The 23,976-nt window shown below is 41.0% G+C and overlaps 1 protein-coding gene across 1 annotated transcript; it reads right to left on the bottom strand.

Moving 5' to 3' along the window:
• Positions 1 to 9,105: 9,105 nt before the first annotated feature.
• On the bottom strand, positions 9,106 to 23,949 carry ST8SIA3 (ST8 alpha-N-acetyl-neuraminide alpha-2,8-sialyltransferase 3). Its single transcript, XM_074952397.1, has 4 exons — positions 23,570 to 23,949; positions 22,077 to 22,199; positions 19,297 to 19,854; positions 9,106 to 18,350 (listed from the first exon to the last, which is right to left on the bottom strand). Exons 1-4 carry the CDS (start codon positions 23,746 to 23,748, stop codon positions 18,068 to 18,070), a joined length of 1,143 nt encoding a protein of 380 aa, XP_074808498.1. The 5' UTR covers positions 23,749 to 23,949; the 3' UTR covers positions 9,106 to 18,067.
• Positions 23,950 to 23,976: the final 27 nt, after the last annotated feature.

Here is a 23,976-nt window from a genome sequence, read left to right as displayed (position 1 = left end):
ACACTCCATTGACTTCAGCCTCTTGCCAAATAACACTGGTCCAAACCAAGCAGCAATGAAAATTTTGTCTGCGGATCAAGGATGCTCGGGTGGGAATGGGAGACAAGGAGCCCAGGATAATTAGGGAGCATGTAGCAGTAAACAAACATGTGTGTACGAGTGCAAGGGACCCTGTGGGCAGATTCTCCATTGGCTTCAATAGAGCTTTGACAATTTTCAGCAACTGAGGATGCTCTTTATATTTCAAAATGTCCTCAGGGCCAAGAAATGTTCTTTTTAGCCTTACCCAGCAAATTCTGGGTAAGAAGATTATGCAAGTAAAATGAAAAACATGCACGCAAGCCCAGGAAACTGCGTATTTACTCACTGTCTTTAAAAAAAAAAGTCAGAGTAGCATTCAGAAGACTACAACTAGCTGTGACCAGAACCAGGATTTAAACTCAACTCTCTGTAGAATAAAGGTGAATGCACTAAAGCATTCCAACCATAATAATGTATTTATCTGGTCATACGCTAAGAAGTGAGTAGTACATATCATTTTTTGTGCACCAAACCAAACTGGCTATTTCAGATGTTGATATATACAGTGGTAGAGACTTAGAACATCACAGCATGTCTCAGATCTTTTATGAGCAATGAATGTTTTGTTCTCAATCTGGCCTATGACTCCACTTCTGAGAAAGCAAAGCTACAGATGCAATTATTTTTACTTGCTAGGCAAGCCACACGACTGCACAGACAATTCAGGGGCTTAGGTATCTACTTGACTTAAATTACATGGGCAAATATGTGTCAGGTCAAAATTTGGTCCAATATTTGCTCCTGCAAAAATGGATTCCAGTGTCTTGAAAATATGGTCCTCTATATTTTGGTTTTACACCATATATATAACAAAATAGAAATATGCATGTGTATCATGGTATGTTAGAACCTTATAAGCTGACATTAATTTTCATTATGCATAAATTCATTTTCAAGGTTCATTTTTCTGATGTAATAAAACATATTTTTATTAACCAGACTGAATAAAATGGTAGAAAATATATAGTACAACAAACCTGGAACTGGAAGGGGATGAACTAGATTATCTAACAGCCCATTTCTCTAATAAACCATCTAGTCCAGACAGCTTCTTACTAAAACCACAGATACTGATGGGTCCCCAAACTACTACTTCATGTCATTTTTATTTTTGTTATTTTTCTGTGCAAATATATACACGTAAAAAAATCCTAAACATGTAAATTGCTTTGCCAGTAGATTAGGCTTCAGTGATGGCTAGTGGCTCAATAAATAAATAAAATAAAACAATAAATAATGTTAGTAATAAATTATAATGTTTGTACTCATATGGAAGTTTTCATATGAGTATCTAAATATCCTTTACAACTATTTAGGCCTACATTTTCAAAGGTACCTACCAGTCTGGAAATCCTCTTTTTTGGCTGCTTACTCTGGGGAGCCAACAACTGAGGGATGAAATCCTGGTCCCCCTGAAGGCAATGTGAGTTTTTCCATGGACCTCAACAGGGACAGTATTTCATTCACAGAATCTAAATTCAGAGGATATTATATTAATCTTTTGTAAGTTGGGGAATGGTCCTGCTATTGTGGCAAACTTTCCTGGCTTCTGCACTACCTGATGGAATCTGATAGCGCAGGGACCTGAGTCCTTGCTCCAACTCCCTTTACCTGGTGGTCTGCCTGATCACAAGGACTCCCCTTCCACTCTCCTGTCCGGCAGAGTCCTTGCAACCCCTACTAGGCTGGGCCTAAGAATTATGGGAGGCTGAACCCCCATGGTCATGGTCACTTAGGATAGGGGCTAGGGGTCCCCACTCTGGGGTACTCTTGCCACACTGGAGGCTTCCCAGACCCACTGGCCATTACCTATAGCTATAGTTCAAACAAAATACAATTTATTAAACAACAACAGTGAAAAAAATAAAGAAAAAATGGAGAAGGTTAAAGGAACAAGGGACCCCACTCTCTGGGCATAAGGAACACCACAAACAGCAGTGTCTGGGACATAAGAAAAGTTCACAATCTATTCCTCACACATCCCAGGCCTTCCTCTCAGGCCCTGGATGCACTGTATTGGCCCTCCAGTTGGGTTCATGTGTCCCCTCCAAATCCAGCCTTCAAGGTCTTCTTGTCTGGTGACGTCTCTCTGCACTGCGCCCCCTCTGCCAGGGTCCCCTCCTCATTCTCCCCAGCTGCTCACTGTGCTCGGCTGCAGTGTTAGTTGTGGGGCAGCAAGTGTCCACTATCCCGGCTCTGGCCCTGCAGCTCCTTGCTGTTGTGCAGCCCTGGCTCACCGTCGGCGCGGGTAGTCTGTGCAGCCCAGGGCTTGATTAACCTTTTGTGGCTCCTGTCCCCTGGGGGGAGGGATAGCTCAGTGGTTTGAGCATTGGCCTGCTAAACCCAGGGTTGTGAGTTCAATCCTTGAGGGGGCCATTTAGGGATCTGGGGCAAAAATTGGGGATTGGCCCTGCTTTGAGCAGGGGGTTGGACTAGATGACCTCCTGAGGTCCCTTCCAACCCTGATATTCTATGATTCTATGACTGTCAGCCTTTCCCCGCTCCACCCATGCTTAGCCCTAAGGCCCCGTCCCCGCTCGGCCTTTTCCTCCTGAGGCCTTGCTCACATGGAGGGCAGGAGGTGGAGAGGAGCAAGCTGCGGATGGGTAGGGAGGAGGGGTGGAGAGGAGTGATTGGCGGGTGGGGCCTCGAGGGAAAGAGGTCGAGTGGGGGGCATGACCTTGGGTGGATGCGGGGGTGGGGCCACATTGCAGGCCCCAGGGTCCCTTCTGAGTGTGGGCCCAGCACCACTGGCACCATTGTAAACCCAATACCGGTGCTGCTCCAGCTCCCCAGTTCTGGCTCCTTTGCCTCAGTACTGCTGCTCTGGATCCAGCCCAGCTCTGCCTTCTGGGCTGCTTCTCTGGCCCCTCTGGTTCTGGTTGCTGCGGCTCTCTCCTTAGCTCTGCCCCATTCTGGTTCAGGCAGCTTCAGTTCACACAGAGGTTGGGCCCCCGGGCTCCTGAATCCCTCATTGGTCTGCCTGCCCTGTCAGTCAGGTTGATCTGGAGAATTAGTCTCTCCCCATTGGCCCCAGGGACTGTCAGTCTCAGGATCCTGATTATTTCTCTTCCCCTTTCTTTTGATTTTTGGAGAAAGCCAACCAAAACCCCCCATTAAGTTTCAGTAAGGGGCCAAGAGCCCCCTTATATTTTATAACATCCATGTGAGGGAATTAAGTATTCTTATACCTGGTATAAAAATGGTGGGTAAAGAAGACCTGGTAGATATGAGGAGAAGATTTCTGATAGTAGATAGCTCTTTAATCTAGCAACCAATGGCATAACAAGATCCAATGACTGAAAGCTGAAGCTAGATAAATTCAGGCTAGAGATAAGCTACGGATTTTTTAACTGTAAGTGTAATTAACCATTGGGACAACTCATCAAGGGATGTAGTTGATTTTAAATCCAGACTAGATGTCTTTCTACAAGATATGTTATAGCTCAGCTACAAGATATGGGGTTAATGCAAGAATTAGTGAATGAGATTCTTTGGCCTGTGTTATACAGGAGATCTGGCTAGATGAACATAAATGTTTCTTCTGGCCTTAAAAACTACGAAACTATTAATTTATTTGGAGTTTCAAAACCTTTGTTAAAGTCCCTCTCAAGAGGCTAGTAAGGAAACTAAGTAGTTATGAGTAAAGAAGTATGTTTTTTCTCAGATTAGAAACTGGCTATGAGGCAGAAAACTTAAGAGTAAGAATAAATTATCAATTTTGACCTGGCAAAACTATAACAGTTCAGTGCCCAAAGTTCACTTCTAGGACTGGTAGTGTTTTAATGTTCAGCAATGATCTGGAAGAAGGCACAATAATGTGGTAAAATCTGCAGATAACATTAATTATTTAGGATAGTCAAGGTTACAGAAGAATGGGGAACTTCAAAGGCTGTATGAATGACTAACACAATGACACATTCAATTCAGTTCTGACAAATGCAAGAGAGACAAGGTGGGTGAGGGACATGCTGGCTTCCACTTTCCACAGCTCCTATTGGTTGGGAACAGCGAACCATGGCCACTGGGAGCTGCGGGGGGCCATGCCTGCGGATGGTCAATGTCAGCAAAATGTTTCACGGCCTGCAATCAGATTACCCTGATGGGCTGCATTCGGCCCATGGGCAGCAGGTTGCCCGCCTCTGGGACAAGACATTGTACAGAGAATACAAGAATGTCATTAGATAAAAAGATGGTAGGCCATCACCTGGAGCACTACGTTCATTTCTGGTCAGCTCACCTCAAAACAGAGCTAGAGAAACAGAAGGAGTTCAGAGAGGGGCAACAAAAATGATTAGATTAAGGATTCATATAAAGAGAGACTGATAAGTGAGGGACTGCTTAGTTTATTAAAGAAATTAATTAGAAGGTAGATGAGAGAAATATGTAAAATAATAAATGATATAGAGAAGGTAAATTGGACAGTCCTATTTTTCAGAACACAAGAACAAGTGGACAGCCAATGGAATGCAAGACAATAATTAGAAAAAGGCTAAAAAAGGAAATTATTTTTTAAAAATTGCATAATTAGCCTGTGGACTCACTGGCACTGGGTATCAGTTAGGCTAAGAGCTTAATAGGATTCAGAAAGGGATGAAACATTTATTTAGATAATGAGAATATCCACAGTTACATCAGGTAGAATAAAAAAATAAGGGATATGAAAAAACCCTCATGATTCAACCAACCGCTGACTGCCAGGGTTAGCAGACTTCCCCATGGAAATTTATTCAATAATTGTCCATGAAGGGGCTAGTCCTCTGAAGCAACTGGTACTGGTTTCGCTCAGAGATGTGATGTTGGACTAGATGGACCCCTGACCTGGTCTACCATTGTAGTTTCTATGTGACTGCAGTATGCGAGCTGCCCAAGATCACACAAGAAGTCAGTGGTTGAGCTGGGAATAGAGATCTGGAATTCTGATTCTCTACAGGACAGCCTAAGTGAAAGAGTTATTCAAACTAGACACAAAGTGTCCCTAGTTTGATTTTAAGGTGTATTACTCTATAATATAAATAAGCAAAGAGATATAAAACTCACATACTAGTGGAAGCCAATCAATATTTTTCACCAGTATATTGTAGGTAATGGAAGTGGATGATGACATGCTCTTAAGAATATAATTCACTTTTACGAACAAATCTGCTAAGTCAATTTCTGTGCTGATTTACACCCATATAACTCCTGTCATTCCACAGTAGAGCAGAATTTAGCCCATCATATTTAAGTCTATTGCAATATATAATGAAATGTATAAAGTATTATACTGAGAGCAATAGTGATGACTGTTGTTGAGATTTCTTGTCTAACTGTTTGTTGAAGTGATTTGCCCATGGCCATATGAGAATCTGATGTCAAACTAAAAATCAGAAGCTTCTTATTCCCAGTCCCAAGCTTTTTTCATTTGGGATCTAAAATCCTCCCACACCTGTTTGCAGAAATACATACAAATCCCACAATCCTTTGCAGGTACAAAAGATCATGGGACTTTGTCAGTGCTTAAAGTATGTGTGTGTGTGTGTGTGTGGGGGAGGTCGGGCAGGAGGAGGTCCATAAAGGGTACAGCCCTAGTTAAAAATTAAAGTCATCATGGTAATTGAACACTTTAAGCATGCTCTCAGCAAAACTGCTCTGCCTAAACTCTTTGTCTGCATGACTGACCTTTTTTAGATCACTTTAAGCACTGAGTATGGTAATGACAATGGCTTTGGGTGGAGATTCTGGTGATGTTTCGGCGGAGTGGTAGATACGCTGGAGGGCAGGGATAGGATACAGAGGGACCTAGATAAATTAGAGGATTGGGCCAAAAGAAATCTGATGAGGTTCAACAAGGACAAGTTCAGAGTCCTGCACTTAGGACGGAAGAATCCCATGCACCGCTACAGACTAGGGACTGAATGGCTCGGCAGCAGTTCTGCTGAAAAGGACCTACGGGTTACCGTGGACGAGAAGCTGGATATGAGTCAACAGTGTGCCCTTGTTGCCAAGAAGACTAATGGCATTTTGGGCTGTATAAGTAGGAGCATTGCCAGCAGATCGAGGGATGTGATCATTCCCCTAGATTCGGCATTGGTGAGGCCTCATCTGGAGTAGTGTGTCCAGTTTTGGGCCCCACACTACAAGAAGGAGGTGGAAAAATTGGAAAGAGTCCAGTGGAGGGCAACAAAAATAATTAGGGGGCTGGAGCACATGAGGAGAGGCTGAAGGAACTGGGATTATTTAGTCTGCAGAAGAGAAGAATGAGGGGGGATTTGAGAGCGGCTTTCAACTACCTGAAAGGGGGTTTCAAAGAGGATGGCGCTAGACTGTTCTCAGAGGTAGCAGATGACAGAACAAAGAGTAATGGACTCAAGTTGCAGTGGGGGAGGTTTAGGTTGGATATTAGGAAAATCTTTTTCACTAGGAGGGTGGTGAAGCACTGGAATGGTTTACCTAGGAAGGTGGTGGAATCTCCTTCCCTAGAGGTTTTTAACTTCAGGCTTGACAAAGCCCTGGCTGGGATGATTGAGTTGGTGTTGGTCCTGCTTTGAGCAGGGGGTTGGACCCTGATAGTCTATGATTCTATTCTATGTTTGGAGTGGACAATGAGGAGGCCATTGGAATTATGGGTGAGTTCAGGGCTGCTGGTTATGGGAATGGTGCTGGGTGTCTGTGCTGAGTGTAGAGATTGGGGTTGTGTATGGTAGAGGCAGGTGGGGCTGTTGCGGAGGGGTGCTGGTGTTGGAAAGAGGAGTCACTTCTCCCCTTCTCACTGTGCTGCCAACACAGCACTCAGTTCTGGGGGCAGCACCACATAAAGCTGTGGAGCTCCAGTGGGAGTGGATTGGAGGTGGACTGAGAACAAGGCAGGAACACAGCAATAAGGAGAAGAGGTATTCCTTCCCTCCTCTTAATTTACTCGCTGCCACCAGGTCTCAGTGTTCAAGGGTCTTTGAATGCTGTTTTTCCACTCAACCTGTGGGTTGTGAACCAGTGGACTGCTGTCACAGGCTACTCGTGGGTCAGACCCTATGAGCTGAGAAGCCATTTTGTTTTAAGCTGCAGAGAAGACACACACTCCGCTGTTTCTCAGAGACTTTCCTTAGATTGAAATAGTATATTTTGCTCTTTGTATACAGAAAAACAATACAGTTAGAACATGTGCATTCATTAGAAGTCAATTGTTTGGGCTGGGATCTTTCTGAGCCAATCTGATCACAGCCACTTTATAAATTCTGAATTATTTAGTTCACACAGGCATTAATCCAACCAAATATTTTAGAGAGTTAATTAGTTCTGAGTGCAGTGGGGGAATTTTTGGTGTTGGTTAACATTGATTTAGCTGATGTAAAGTGTTTAAAATGCTGTTGTATGTAGACTTTGTGGTGGATTGATAACTACACTGCATAAATGGAAAAAAATAAATAAAATTCCATCTCCTGACATTTGAATAAAAAATTTGCCCCAAATTACTAAAGTCTTCACTAATTATAGGTGCCCAATTTGAGACAATCTGAGATTCAAAACCTGCAACTCCAGGTGAAGTCTATGGGAGCATTCAGCATCTTTGCAAATAAACACATTTCAAGTTGGGTGCCCACAAATGGAGACTTCCAAAATTAGTGGGCACTTTTGAAAATGTTGGTTTTTGTAATCTCTGTTGTGCTCTGTAATTTAGAGAAATATTTCTATCAGAATATTGTAAACTGGGAAAAACAGTTTAGCTTTATTCATGCAAATAATCTGAATATATTTTTATTTCAATTAGAAAATAATAACTGATATTGGGATAGTGTATTAGCTGATCAGGGTCATTATCATGAAATTTAATTTGTGCTAATCAACTTGAGGCAGTAAGTGTGTGAAAAAGATCACTGTGTCATTTTACAGTAGTTTGCAGTGATCAGAACTACTGGTGGTAATTTTTTAAATCATTATTTCTGCGTGAATTTAGTTCTTGGGAAGTATATTGGTGTGATGATGCACTTGGATATAACAGTCTTGGGCATGGCATAAAGCTCCAGCTAGAATAACATAGAAGAATAGACCTGACAAGCCTGAAGACTGTTTATCAAACAGAGTAGGTGCAGCAAGTGTTCCACATTAGCCCAACAATGTACCTCAACTTCTGACTTGGGAGAGGCAACGTCCAGGGCTGAGAGATTAGTTCATCCACTATTGTCATAGGAGCTCAAGCCCTCAAAAGAAGGATGGTCTTGGAGATAAGGCGAACTGGGATTCATGAAAGCAGAGTTCAATTCTTGTCTCTCTTGCCACAGATTTCCCATTGTGCCCTCGGACAAGCCATAATATGTGTTCAGTTAGACTATAAACTCTTTGGGATGGCACCTGTCCTTTCCAGTGTGTTTGATGAGCCCGAGCACAATGTGGGTCTGATCTCAGTTGAGCCTGTAGGTGCTACTGGAATACAAATGACAGCAACCACCCTGAAAACTGCTGAGCATCGTCAAGTCCTGTTGAAACCAATGGTACTTAGGGGTGCTTAGCAGCTCAGTCCTTGGTCTCGCAGATAAAACTGTTTAAAAAGATACCATTTAATACAGTCTTGTGGACACCTGTCTATTATGTCCTTGACTGAGGAAATCAGCCCTATTGTGCTTAGGCCTCTGAACATGTATAGGTGTTCGGTCACTTTCCTCTTGAGAGAAATCCATATAAATGACCTTGAAATGAAAGGCTACGTATGCCATTATCAGTCTCTTGATTCGCCCAGTAACAATGAAATTAATTTTAGTGTGTGTAGCTTTCAGATGTTAAAATCAGACCCCAAGAAGACATACTATTGTATAATATGTTCTCAGATACTTCTGTGCCTATTTTTATCCTGCAAAATATAAAATGCTTTTTGATTAAAATGATGTTAAGGAATTCAATACAGTGTTGGCATCTGACACAGCTCAAGCAGTCAAGCGCAGGATACAAACTACAAACAGTTAAAAAATATAGGAAGGAAGAAATAAACACTGCTGAGTTTTACAGATTTCCAATGCACAATAAAATATTTTATTTAAAAACAATGCATTCAATATTGTGTTTTGGCACATGAGTCAATGTTGCAGGCACATTCACACCGAACAATAACATTGTGAAAAGATTCAAAATGAATCATTGTGTTTCCCCCCACACAAACTACAGTCACAATAAATATGCAGGATTCCTCTACAAAAGGAAACAGGTTCCTTGTTCACAAATATGACAACATATTTACATGTACATTACACTGTGCAGGCCACATTCAAATCTCAGATGTGTGGCCACATCAAGTACATATTAAGTAATGCCCTGGGGCCTGATCCTGATCCCACTGAAGCCAATAGTGACTTCAGTGGGAGCAAGATCAAATACCAGCTTTTGCATGCAACACATTTTGCAACATGTGCAGCTTTGCACGCCATTCACCTGAGATTATATCCTGGCCCATAATGGACATTAATACTATTTTAAAAATAAATAATACTTCTAATATGGCCATTAACTAATAAATGCTTTATTACAATTATGGCAGATCAGTTTTTTTTTTTTATTATTTTTATGTTTTTTAGTTAAAACAACTCCATCAAGCATTGAACTGCATGGTCATTAGAATAAAGACACATTCATTTACAGAAAACCTGCTTTCTAAATCATTTCTTTTTGCAGCCTCTATTCACAGTTAGTTATATTTCACAATCCTCACTTTTTGGTATACTCAACTGTTAAATAAACAAAGTGATAGCCAGAATGACTTTTTGTGTGTGCCCTACATACATGTAATATTCACTGAAAAAATGCTAAATACTAAAATGTTAAATAAAGATATATAAAGTAACAGAAGTAGTACACATACATCTCCAATTTTTATTTACACTTTTTGTTTTTTTGTTTTACTGCTCTCCTGCCCAATCCCCAATATACAAGCTAACATCTAGATCAGCACAACTCCTGTGTTACACTCTCACATTTCTTTGTGAGTTTACACATGCATATCCTCATTCCGTCACAGGTCTTCTTTATAGGTGGCTTATACCCACTGAGAAAGGAAATAGGCATGCAGTTGCTCACATAAATTCAGTCACTGAGTTTATTGGAAGCAGGCTAGGCCTTCATGGAGTGTGCAACGGTATCATGAACATCAACAAGTCCTGAGGTGATCAGAGCTAAGTTCTTAAAACTTTAGCTTGAAAGAGCTTAGGGCCACTATTTATAGATAAAATTCACCCTAATGGATATCGTGATTGAAAGCCCTCCATGGCACCACAGTCAACTGCTGCAGAACAGCATCCAACCTAACATTGTGCTCACCCAGGAACCTTATAACCCTATCCTACCTCATCTCCATTTGCTACCTGTCCCATGGTAGGCATTCTATCCTCACGAGACAGGGCTGCATTGGTTTTGAACAGTTCATGCCCTTCTCCTTGGAACCAGTAACCATGATTCAATATTTTAAACAAAAATGTTTTGAAATGACACATATGTGCATACAGTGTCATACATCTATGCCTATCTATTGAAACATTCACTTGTATTAGTGCATATTTACCCTTCACCATCAGGAATCCATTTAGATTGATATAGACAAGAACGAATTCAGATTGCAAGAGAAAGGCAGGAAGAGTGTAGCCAACAAGATAACAAATGTAGGCATGATTTACCCTCTTCAATACCTGGGGTGAGGTGCAATTTTTGCCACTTGACACTCAAAGAATCTGATTGGCTGGAGGAAAGCAGCTGGACGAGTTGCTTTAACTTATGTGGGGTCTCCCTGTCAGTCTGCTTGGGAGATGTGCTGAGTCAGGACACCTATTGGGTGCTCCTGGCCCTGCACCTTCCCTGTTCAACCCCATTCATTTGCTTGTCTGCACCACTTTGCTTTGATCTCTCCATAAAACACAACCAGAGTCATGGAGGGAGTAGTCATGGAGTTAGGTGCTAACTACTCGCTGTAAAAGTGGCAGAATCTGGACCTTCAATGACTTCGGCTTGTGAACACTGAGGTGTCAAACAGGACCTTTGACTCTTTTCAGGTTCACCCCCCTGAAAAGGGTTACATGGGCCATGAGCGAGACACAATAGGAAAAAGACACTGATCTCAATCCTGCAGTTCTGACAGGCAAAACACCTGCTGACGTCAAAGGGAGTTTACCAGCACAGATACTTCTGGATCAGGCTCTTAATGTGAGTTTCTCCAAACAAACTGATTTGAAAATGGAGATTTAGGACAAGAAGAGGGGCTTGATCCTGCTCTGAATGAATCATATGGGAGTCTTTCCATTTACTCCAATGAGAAGAGTATTGGCCCCCAAAATAGGGTTCCTTTAATTTGCATAATGAATCCAATCACTTTTGTCTCTAAACAAAAGCAGATTTGAAAGACCATCTAGAAAAACAGAAGGATACAAGTAATACGTTGTTTTAAAGCATGGTTTCCACATTGCAGCAAACTTGAACAAAGAATATTGATACCAAAAAGCAATTTTCTTTGGGCCTTATTGTGTCATTGATTTTGAAGCAGAACTCCCAGCTGAAATCGATGGCTCTGAAACATTCAATGGGGTTCTGAAAAAACAATGGGGAGTTATGCATAAAAATCAATGGTATGATATGGCCCTTTGTCAATAATTTTCTGAATTCCCGTTTCTGATATTTAAAGATATTTACGTTTCTCACTTAGCACCTAGTGCCTCTTTCTCCCTGCTATAGCATCACTGTAGTCTGTTTTCAAGGGCAAAATTCTCCTCTCAAGTGCCCAGAGTGGATCCCACCCCTGATATTCTTCTCTTGGGAGTTCTGTTCCCGTGGAGAGAGCAGAACTTGGAGTCTAGTTCTACTGTGTGCCTTTGAGAGGAGACTTTTGCCCTACAGCACCATAACTTCACTGCAAGGGATAGCGGGGAAGGGGGGGAGAGAAACAGGCTATAAAGGAGGCAACATTTGTTTAAACTAAACACATTCAGCCCTGGTATAGGTGGCAAAACTTCATAGTCTACTTCCTTCAACAATTAGGGATATAGTTTTAGAAGAGTGACCTTCCTTTTACAGAGCCGTTTGTCCCCATAATTTTTCACTTGCAATTCATTTTGTGGGTGCAAAAGAGCAGGCACAGAAACAGAATCCAGCCCGCAGATTAAAATAATAGCAAGCAAAATTATGAGAAAAGAAAGCTGGAGATTACATCTGTGTGGAGATTGGAATTTCCATTTTGAATAGGATTTTGAGTTTTCAAAATTTGTTTTTGTTCTGATAAAGAAAGAAACCTGAACAGTTCAGAATTCTTTGCAAAAGAAAATTTCAGAAAACAAAGAATTGGGGCTGAATGAAATGTTTCATTTAAATTTTGGCTTTTTACTTGATATTATATTATAATATATATGTAATATAGAATACAAAATATAAAATTGAAACAAACACCATTTCAAAAGGAAAAACTGAAACGTTTTGTTCTGAAAATATCAAAATGGGATATTTTAACATTTTTGAAACTTTTTTCCTTTTTTTTTTCAAACACAATTTCATGAAGCATTTTGATTTCAGTGGAACCTCTTTTTCCAATGGAAAATGGTTCCATTGAAGTTCTTCTGACTAGCTCTACTGGAGAAATAAATCCACTTTCTGAACAGGGAATGGTAGAGCAGTGCAGAACAAAACTCCAGATCAGGACACCAACCCAAAATACAGATTCAGATCCAAATGCTGCCGCTGTGCTAAACAGTGGCATTTACAGTGAACTCAGATAGCATGGGACTCCATAGTGAAGTGGATTTAGATCCAAAATGGTTTCAATTCACTGAAATGTACCAGACGAAGTTTTGGATCTAGAGAATTTCTGCTTGGAGTGATGCTGCACTGTGAAAAAATGATGACTTCATCATAAGAAGGTCCACTGCATTTTAAAAGTTTCTGATACTCTTATTCAGATTCATTAATACCTTACTCCATGAGAATTTCCATTGAAGTCAATGGAAAGAAGACAGTGGAATAACCCATGCAGTAAGGTGATATTAAACTAGAATAAAGGTGTTGGAATCTGGCCCTAAGTAGATTGTTCCCCTTTGTGAAAATGTCTCTTACAGATGCTCTATGGGACTGGGTGGAAAGAACATTCATTTAGACGAGTGCATATTTGCTTGTGATTACATCTAATTAAATTCATTAGTAATCTAAACTTGTACATAACTATGTACCTAACTTGCACATAACTATGTTATGTAAACAATGTACAGTAGCCAAACATTGACATTGTTGGCCAATATAATTTCTTATTGTTGAGAGCCCGCAACTGAAAAATATATACAACATATTGGCCTCAGCATTAAAACAAATATGATGCTAATTGTTCATATTTACTTAATTAGATTAAAATTATAGTTTCCCACTGTTGAAATTAATAATCCATCACTTAATTAAAATGCCAGCTACCAACTATGAACCCTCCTATAATATTTTCTGTTCTCCGGTGATTGAGTTCCACACAGTACAAAATATGATACAATGTTTACAGAATTAGGTGTGTATTGGTGACTGTGTGTGTATATTAAATTAGACTAAGAATATTCTATTATACATAGCAGTGAATCAAGAATGGATTTAGATTCCATAGTGAACACACACATACTGTACAATCCAATAGTAATGTACACTGGAAAAGATTAATTGACGTACCTAGTTAATAATTAGTGCAGAACCCTACCCTACATAACTCTCATTCTTCCCTTTTGAAAAATATGTAAATAATGTTTTCACCTTCCTTAAACACAGGCACCCAGAAAAACACAATTGCTCAGAACTTAATTCTGGGGCTGTTGCTCCTCTCTTACCCACTCTGCACCCCCAGCTGCAATAACTGGGCCTACAAATTTACCTGAATTGTGAGTTCCATTGTAAAAAGTCAGTGTAAGTTCATAAGATATCATAATAGCAACAAATGCTGATGGGAAAAGGTACGAAAGGGAGAAAGACGGAATTAGTCCATACAAAAAGGCCTACTGATATAATTCAAGGACTGTGTTTTGATCCTGCTTGTAAGCAAGAAAAATGTGGAACCAGAAATTAGGAACCCAAATTGGTATGCCAGAAGTAGGCCTAATTGGTGGACAAAATAATGAGGGGATGTGCTATTCCACCCACTATTCCCTTTTGGGGTCCTTAAAAGAAAAAGACTTTGGGGAGAAAAATTGCTACCGGAGCAAGCTTCACCATCATGGCTGCCACCCCACCATCTCCTGGGACCCCTGGGCCTTCATCATCCTGATCTTGAGAGATGTCCTGACCAGATCAGGACAGAGAGAGAGAGAGAGACCCAGAAGACATCACAACCTCTACTTGGCTCCAGCTGAATCCCAAACACCACCTGGGATGAAATAGGATCAAACTTTAACACTAGTATCAGGAACAACAGCTCCAGCCCATCTCAACTATCTTCATCAATTTTTCCCAAAAGGACAGTTATCATCATATTTGGTACCATCTAATGACTGTCAAACAAAGATTCTTCTTCCGTCTAAAATTCTCTTCAGCTAAAGGGAAAGGGAACAAGGGATGTTGTTAACATGAAAGCCTTACATAATACTTTGTATTTTGCATCCTTTAACTGTTTTTCTTTCCTTGCTATATCTTTAATAAAAGGTTAAAAGGGATAGTTAATAGTGTGGTTGCCATGGTACTAAGTAGGCTGAGGTTTCTGCATACCAAACCCCAGACCTTGTTTAACACTGTTTAATATTGGACAGTGCCTGGGTTATGCTAACACATTTAGCCCATCTATTCCATCTACATTAATAGAACACTCCCCACACTCTTTCCTCAGTCACAATAACACGTCACTTTGCAAGGCATCAAAAGCAGTTTCTCCCAAAGGACACAGCAATGCCACTCCATGGCTAGAAGGAAGTGGTCTGTGAATCCCACTGGACTTCAGGAGTACCATAGCAATCACACTCACAGTGTAACATGGCAGATTAGGAGTTACAAGGGATGGGTCCAATCCTGTAGACCTTTACTCATCTGACTTCAGTAGGACTAGTCAGAAGGTAGAGGTTTGCAGGGCTGGGCCCTAGCTCCTTAACCTGAGTATATCTTAGTTTGTAAGCTCTTTGGGGGCAGGGACTGTCTTTTTGTCTTGTGTTGGAACAGTGGCTAGCACAATGGAGAACTAATCCCCGATTGGGCATCCCACATGTTACTGCAATGCAAATAATAAGTAAAATAGCAATAATTAATCATATGGAGCCATGATACATTGGTACCTCACCATTATGAGGCCACTTAATAATAATACCTGTAATAAGTAATATTCTAGTGTATGAATTCTTAAGAATACCGAGCAGGACAGAAAAAGATACCAGAAAAGCAGATGCAGGCTTACACAACTGGGCAAGAAACTTTAGCAATACTATGTTCAGACTTCAGAAAAGTCTGAAGTCATCCATTAACATTATGATGGCATATTCTATACTCTGTGTGTTTGGATACAGGCTAACCTCCTCCTGAACACTTTCAGTTTTAAGTTTCTATTTACAAAACAAAACCAGCAAATTTTTGGTGATTTATGTCCTCTCCATCAATCAAAGAAGAATTTTGAAAATGGTTTTAAAACTCTTGCTGTTTCAGGATTTCCATTCAGTGAATGGGCCTGGTGTCCTTCACTGGTGGAAATACCACTTTAAGAACACTACATAGCACAGGCTGAGTCTGATAATGCAAAGTCAGCTGGACAGAATTTGCTTTTCCACCAAAAGGCATTGGGATTCAGAGTTTTTTAAAGTTGTTGCAAGGTGGCTCTGTGCTCCCCTCACATGGGAATCCTGAGGGAGATGAAAGCTTAGAAAGGGAGCTAATACTCCCATTAACCTGATCAGGGCCAGAATTTCACCCTAACTTTCAGGCAGATTTTCACTCAGAAAAGAACTGAGAGAGAAATTCCTATTGAAATCAAAGGCAAAACTCCCACTGAGTTCATTAGGGTCAGCATTTCACCATGGATGCTTAGGGGAGTATGCTAAATAAAGCAGTGGTCCCCATTTCCATCCTTCACCAGTCCCGGCATGGCCATCTCAAGCCAAGGTGCAGAGGTTTCAGTGGATTTCACGGAAGAGGGAGACCATTCCTCACTGATTAGAACATTCTTTATATTACCCTGGAGTTTTCCTTTCTTAAATTCTATTTCTACTTTGTAGATAAAGAATCTTGGAAAAATTAAGATAGCAGCATGTGTGATGTTTTACATCATTATTAGTTATTCTTCACTTAAAGCCATATAAAATAATATACAATTGTTAGAATATTTTAAAGTATAATGGTTTTAATTTAAAAGTATTAGAATCAATTGGCCTGAGACACAATGGCCAACATTTTCAAACTTAGTCCCCAAAAGTTAGGTCCATAGATAAGTTGCCTGATTTTCAAAGTGGTTTAGAAACCTGTATCTCCCATGGACTTCAGTGAATTTTTATTTACCTAAATATGGAATTAGGTGAATAACTTTTGGCACCTAAGTTTGAAAATTTTAGCCAGTAATTTTAATCTGTTCCCATTGTTGGCATTGAGCTTATCCTCACTGCTCCCAAATTAAAAAAAAAAAAAAGATCAAAGATTTTTGTTGAATTATGTTTCATCATTACACTTTTTTTTTTAGACATAACTATATGCACTGGTTCAGGAGCAATGTAATGGTTACCCTAGTTTCTGCACATCTTTTTTAGGAGGACATGGAGAAGGAGCAACAGGATGGGGTACAGTAGTTCCAATATGGATGCGACTTTTAGAACATAACACAGTGTATCACCCAAACACATAGAATAACTGTGCTTGAGGTACAGTAGCACTAAAAGGAAAAAGAAACAATGTATGTGAAAATCTAATTTCTATCTTGAGCCCTGATCCTATAATGAGACCTGCATGGGTGGACTCCAGAGGCCGCGCAGAACGCATTGCAGGACCAGGGCTTTGGCTGGTCGTGGAATGGGCTATGAAGTGGAAAACCCATTTCTTGCAATGGCTTTAGAATATGTGGGTTAGGCTTGTGAAGACTGGGAGTGCAGCAAGAACACTGATGAAGGGGAGTTTAGGAATAGAAGAGCCTAGGTCAAAGAGACTATTATAAACTGTGCTCCTCTTCCAAAGGATCTATATTCCTAAAATCACTGCCAGCCCCCTTTGGGGATGTTTGGATAGGATTAGAAAGGGTCCTTCCTTGGATGTCTCCAGGGGTCTCCTCATCGCAGAAAAGAATTTTTTTTAAAAAAAAATTATATTATTAATCTTGATACATTAATTTTAAAATCAAACAGCCAAATTCTGTTACACTGATGTTAATGACAACATTCCCATTGATTTAAATGGGTCCGTCTCTAGGATTTGTCTCAAACTGAATTAAAACACTGAAGTAACCTAAGAACAATTTATGTATCTAGCTATGACAAGGCCCATCACTTTAATACTATTCCTAGGAATATGTAAAATACAATACCACAGATCATATGCAAGCTGTGAAAATCAGAGTCTGTTCTAAAGAACTAGAACTTGATAGTAAATGGAAAGGTTAATTAGCTTTCTCCAATTAGCCATGGCAACATGTGTATGTGTCACTACTAATAGTAATAGCTGTAAGATAAGCAAAATATTTTAAACTAACGGTTCTAATTCTAATCTGCATGGAACATTAAAATTTGGAGGTTAGAGGCATTTAGTGTAATGTTAAAATATACATATGAAAATATTTTAAAACATGTATTTAGTAGCATATCTATAAATGCAAAATATCTATCTTAAAGAGTTTAAACTTTCCTGGTCCAAGAATAGTGTCAGTACATTTTGATAAACACTTCTGCATTGCTAAATATGCTGAAACCTTTTGATGAGCTGTGAAAAGGGCGATTAAAAAGCATCTTTATATTATGGAAAATATTTTAGGTTTTTTTCTTTTTTTTTAGGATTATATTTTAAAGAATGTTTAATTCAGTTTTGGGCACTTTTTAAACAATCATTTGGCACTTCAAGTTTTAAGTTCTTAGGCACAATGTGACAAAGTCAGTTTAGTTAGTCCTTCACCATGCATTTTGTAGAGCAGCTGGAATTCTGCAGGCAGCTGGTGGGACTCCTGCCACTTGGTAGTGAACTTTGTTCCTTTTTTATCATAGTAATGGTATGGGAGGTCTTCCCTGGTGTTAGGATCAAATCCAAATGGCCAAAACCCATACAGGTGGATCTCTTCACATATTGCAGAAGCCAGGGTATACATAAGAATACCTGTGCTCAGTCGCTTGGGTGACAAATGTTTATTTTTCCAGTACCTGTGAAATAATAAGCAGAGGCTGATTCATGTACCAATTCTGTATATAAGGATTTATAAGAAAACAGGACAGCGGGTGGAGAATGTCAATATTCATAAGTGATCATATGAATAATATTAGGGTTACTATTCAGGTTAGGCCTTATTAAAATAGCATGAATATAAAATACTGTTACTGAAAACACTATCCTTGCACAAGTTTATCACAGACTTTTTTTGTGCCTCTCTGCAATGGTGCCCATTAGGACATCTGTTTGTTAGTCCCCCAATCCTGCAAAGTATTCCCTGTCTCCAGAGAGATCCCTTCACTTTTGCAGAACCCCACTGACACCATCTGGGCTACACATGGGCTTCCGTATGCCTATGTGGAGGCAACTGCAGGATCATAGTTTTAGGGTTAAATTAACCCTTGTGCAGACAGCCATTACAAGGCTATGCACTACTTATGCCAATATTATTGCATTGCATTTACAGTCTTCAACCTGAATAAGAGTGCCTAGAATTTAAACTAGTCTGAACTGCAACCCTGCTTAAGTCAAGTCACCTTGTTTATATGATCACTTTGGCTATAGGCTGGCTTATAATACTTACAGCCAAGGTTGATGGTGCTCTAGTGCTATATTCATTGTGTGATTCACCCGTGTGCAGTGGGACAGCACAAAACCCATGCAACCACTTACATCCCACTTATGCTGAATTACATGCCATATCGACCTTGTGCTACTCTTTTGCACGGTGGCGGGGCGGGGGGGACGGACTTCACCTTAAGGGACCAATTGTGCTTCTCATTGAAGTCAATGGCAAAACTTCAATTACCTTCAATGGGAGCAGGATTAGGTCCTAACCTTTAGACATTGCACATCAAGGCAAATTGTGAATGAAAAATCAATAAAGTAGTTGATTAGTGATATATGTTTCAATGAGTGAAATACATGGAAAATACAAACCTGTTAACATGCTGCATTATATTTCCTGGCCAAGCCAGCTGGACCTTTAATTGCCCTCTATGCTCAACAAAGAAGTCAACCAATGTTCTTGTAACAGTTGCTGAAGTGTGGAAGAAAAAAGCTGGGATCCAAAGAATGGCCCCATCAAGCTTTTTTAAACTTAGAAAAAAGTTATTGCGATCCTGAATGGTCAAAAGATTGTTGTAATACTTTTCCAGGATGCTGGGATTGAAGGTTGTAAGGTTGGTTTTCCTTCCAACATCTTTTTGGAAAGCCTCAGTTGGAGCAAAGTTGCAACGAAAAACAAAATCAGACTTATCTATTTCTTGTCCACACTGACTCCCTGTAAGGATTCCACTATTTCCAACAACAGCACAAATGTTATAATGCTTATTCAAGACAGGTGAGACATCTGGAAGCAGTGATCTGAAGTTATTGCTAATAGAGAAAACATACTTATGGCTGGAATAATCATAATGCATCAGCTGTCCAATCCGAACACTATTCTTGGTCAAAGAAAAATTTTTTATTACATCAACATGCTGGAGAATTCCTTGCCTAAAATAAAATACAAAAGAACAAAATAAAACATTTCATTATATTTCTCTCCTTTATATAAAATAGAGGTTTTATTTCTTATGTCATGATTGGTTTTATTTAAAAAACAACTGGAGTAAAGTTATTCCAGCTGAGGGTTGCAATGCAACAGCTTTCAAATCGATATGAACTGACAAGAGTTGTGAGACCAGATCCTCAAACCTTCATAACTTCACTGACTTTAATGGAGGATGCTGATTTGAGTTTGAGGTATATGATTGTAACTGCGTACTGTTTACACAGGATGAAATTCACTGCTGTACAGAGCCTCAGCAAAAAGACTAAATCCTATTTAAACCCTAACTTGAGGGCAATGCATTGGCCTTGTGCTGATCCTCTGGATAGGGGTAAATTTCACCCGTGGTAGTGAACTGATGTGCTTTGGTGAGACTGGATAGCTCTCATATGCCAAGATGTACTTAAAACAAAATGAAGCAGTCAAGAATATTCAATTGTATTAACAGTAATGTAGCTAAATTTTTAATACAAGTGCTTCTTGTACCTCATTAAGAAGCTTTGAGTCAGAAAACAAATGATATTCAACTGTCTTCCCTTACGTAAACATAATACCATAATATCTCATTTGGACAAGCAAACTGGAATTTTTAAAAGGGCTATTATGAATCCTAAAAACACTCTGGAATTTCGCCTGCAGTGGATAAAACTAGAAAATGAACCATTACTGCTTTATTTGCTCATGTTTATGAAAAACAAACAACCTCTCTTCCAGCTCATCATCCTCAAATGTCTAAGCATTAATGGAATCCCAGTGGGTACCCTAATTATGGTCTATTGCTAACAGACAAATGCAAGGCAGATCTTGAGGCATTAACTAACATCAACATAGAGGTGCTGCTAAGCTATTTCTTTAAGGGTAGACTGTACTGCAAGAACACAGGCCATAGTGGTGGCACAATGTGATGTCATTCCAGGAACACCCCAGGAAAGAACCACAATTTCCTCTCTACTCCTTTCTGGCCCCTGAAGGGTTGTAATTTAGTGTTGGGCTATACCAGCCAGAAATTATTTCCCACAGCCTCACACTGCCTCATCTGCTGTGTTGACTAGTGATCAAAGAGTAGAGGGAGCAGAGCTAAAGTTCACCACCTCTCCTACCCATTCCAAGGAAACAGTTAGTAGACACATTGCTCAGCTCTCTCCTTTGTTCCAAAACCCAAGACCGGGTGGGCTGCATAGGGGTGTTAAGAAAGTTCTTACTCCTTTACCTGGTTGTGTAATCCAAGACACAATCTAGCCTTTAAAAACAGTGGGCAATTTTCAGGCAAAATTTGTATTCTGATAATGTTATTGGCCTAGATTGTGACATCAATCTCTAGGCAGAAATCTCCACTGACTGAAGATCAATGGCTAAACACATATATAAGTAAAGAAAGCAAGAAGTCTGGCCCAGCATTTACCAGCATTAGTATCACAAGTTGAAGAAGAGCATCAATGACCAACTAAAAAGCATTTCACCTAATATTAAATTCTTGCAAATGTTGAGTTTTGAGGAAATGAAGGGAACTGAGGAATAATTTCAATTGCCATGTTGTCATCTTGTTAAATGGAATTTGGTGAAGTTGAGATGAAAATCGTTATGGAAAGAATTAATTTTAATTGGATCAGAAATGTTTCCATCATGTTCCCCATGTTTTAGACAACCAGAAACAACTATGGTTATAAAGACAGAGCTAGTCTGCATTTTTACAGAATTACTGGTTGCAAATTGGCTGAGAAGTTTCACTAAAACAATTTTTTGTATTTTAATGAATATAATATTTGATATTTTTATATATTGACTCTTAAAGGTTTTTAAAAAAATTATCTTGAAATAATAGCAAATTAATTATCATTTTGATAAACCTGGTCACATCCCATTAGTATTCCATTGCTGTAAAACAACTTCTGTTCTTTAATGAAATAATAAATTACCCTAAGACAGTGATGTATTTTATTTTGTATATTTTTTTAAACACTTCACCTTGTTGGGAAATGTTCAGACTCACTCTTTGTCTCAAGAGTTCTGACAAGTTACTCAGAGTTCGGTATTTATAACTGTCTGATTTTATTTTCTAAATATACACCAACCACAGGTACATAGGGAGAGTGATAATTGCACTACATGGGGCTACAGTAGAGCCCCAGGCCTAACAAAACAGTCCCTGGGTTTGATTCTCTCTCACCTTTGATGTAAGAATGCTGTTCTATTAAACGTCCATTTGGAAGGCTTTTCCTGCAGCTCGTGTGTCAAAGAATTTGTAATTGGTACAAATGAAGGGTCCAGAAACTTCAGTGCAAACTGGGACCTGAAAAATGAGGACGCACGCACGTACACACACGGAATTAACAAATTGCTCAGGGCTGAGTTTAAAGATTCTGTCTGTTTCAGTGCGGATGACTTAATGGGCAGGGAACTAACTGAACAAAACCTCCATTTCCCCCGTCATAGTCTGGTCTCCCTGTTTAAATCAATCTGAACGAAGGGAAAGAGAGACTTTACACATTTCTGTGCACTGCAGAATTCATAAAATGGCCGTCAAAAATATTACCGTGCTGGAATTGAAGTCAAATAGATGGGCAGGTTCAGAGAGCAAATCAGCACCACGGACAGCGATCGACCAGCAGGCAGTCTCCAGCCGCCAGCCCCGCTCCCTGGGCCTGGGTTATTATGATAAGAGGGTTCTGCCTGTTCATTTCATCCTGCTTTCCTTTCTCTCTCTCCCCCACCCCCCACTCCTCCAGCCTCAGACACTCCAGCAGTTTAACAACTCTCCTTCCCCTCCACCAGAGTGTCCCGCACTTCTCGGAGGGATCTGGCTTGTAGTCTGCCCTTGTTCAGAAAGCTCAGCACTGTAGGGCGAGGAAGGGAAGGGAAGCTCTCTTCATGTGTCCCCTAGAGATGCAACGGGCTTTGCACACGGACGGCATCAGCCAGCACAGAGCGCTTTTGCAAGGAGTTCCAGCCCCACCGCTGTGACCCAGACCCGTTCGCCCCTCGGATTTCCGGGGGATGCTGCAGTGTTGTCCCCTCGGCTCCCCCATGAAGTGCAAAGCAGAATCCAAAGCGCCACGCAAGATGGGGATCTGAGCCACTTTTCTCTCTCTCTCCCTCCAGCAGGAAGAACAGCAGGCTGGGGAGGAAGCAGATCTGGGAACCGCTTTGGGTGCTGGGGTCCAGAGCGCACCTTGTGCCCCGAGCCTGGAGCCCTCTGCCGGGAGTGGCTTTGCACTGGGCCCCGGGCTGGAATCTCCCTGGTGGAGGGAATTGCAAAGGGGGGGGGGAGGTTGCAAGGGAAGACGTCTGGGGGACACTCCCAGCCTTTCCCCACCTCAATCCAGGGGACCAGGGCGCCTGCGCCATTAGCTCGCCCCCTGGAATATATGTGAACCGGGCGTGGAGCCACCATGATCATCAACTAATATGAGCCTTTCCCCCAGGTCAGTCAGCAGCATCCTCCCCACCACACAGGCAGACCAAGGGGCCCTGTGGTTGTGGCCACTGATGTGAAAGCCCAGAGCAGAGCGGGCACATCGATTGACTCGGAGGGGGTTGTTTTAGTTTAAAAGCAACGCTCAAAGGATGCCTGGGCGAGCGGGGAGAGCCCAGAGGCAAGACCCCCCCCCCCCGTGTGCACCCATCCGCCTTAAAACGGAGCGAGAACCAGCAGGCACTTACCTGAATCCAGCATGGAACATGTACATTCTGGGCACCCCCGAGCTGGCATATCTGGGAGTGGTGAAGATATTGTCCTTTTTCAGGGACACGTAGCTGATGAGGGATAAGATCAGCAGAGCCACGCTGAGCATCACCAGCCCCAGCACACTCGCCACCCGGACCATTTTGCAATTTCTCATGCCTGGGAAAGCAATGGAGTTGCAAGGGGTGGGGTGTGTGTGTGGGGTGGAAGCTAGAGAAACCGGCCCATTGGCGTTACAGCGAGCGAGCTGCGATGGCGCTGTGTGTGCGCTGGGGGGGGCCGAGGGCGGGGGAGGCAACTCCGAGAGACAATCCGGAGCCACGGCAGCTGCGGGCGGGCACGAGCCGGAATTACGGATAAAATGGAGGGGCCGGAGCGGCGGGCA

This window comes from Natator depressus, chromosome 5, assembly GCF_965152275.1.
Source record: "Natator depressus isolate rNatDep1 chromosome 5, rNatDep2.hap1, whole genome shotgun sequence".
Classification (NCBI taxonomy): domain Eukaryota; kingdom Metazoa; phylum Chordata; order Testudines; family Cheloniidae; genus Natator; species Natator depressus.
This window is presented reverse-complemented; position numbering and strand designations above follow the sequence as displayed.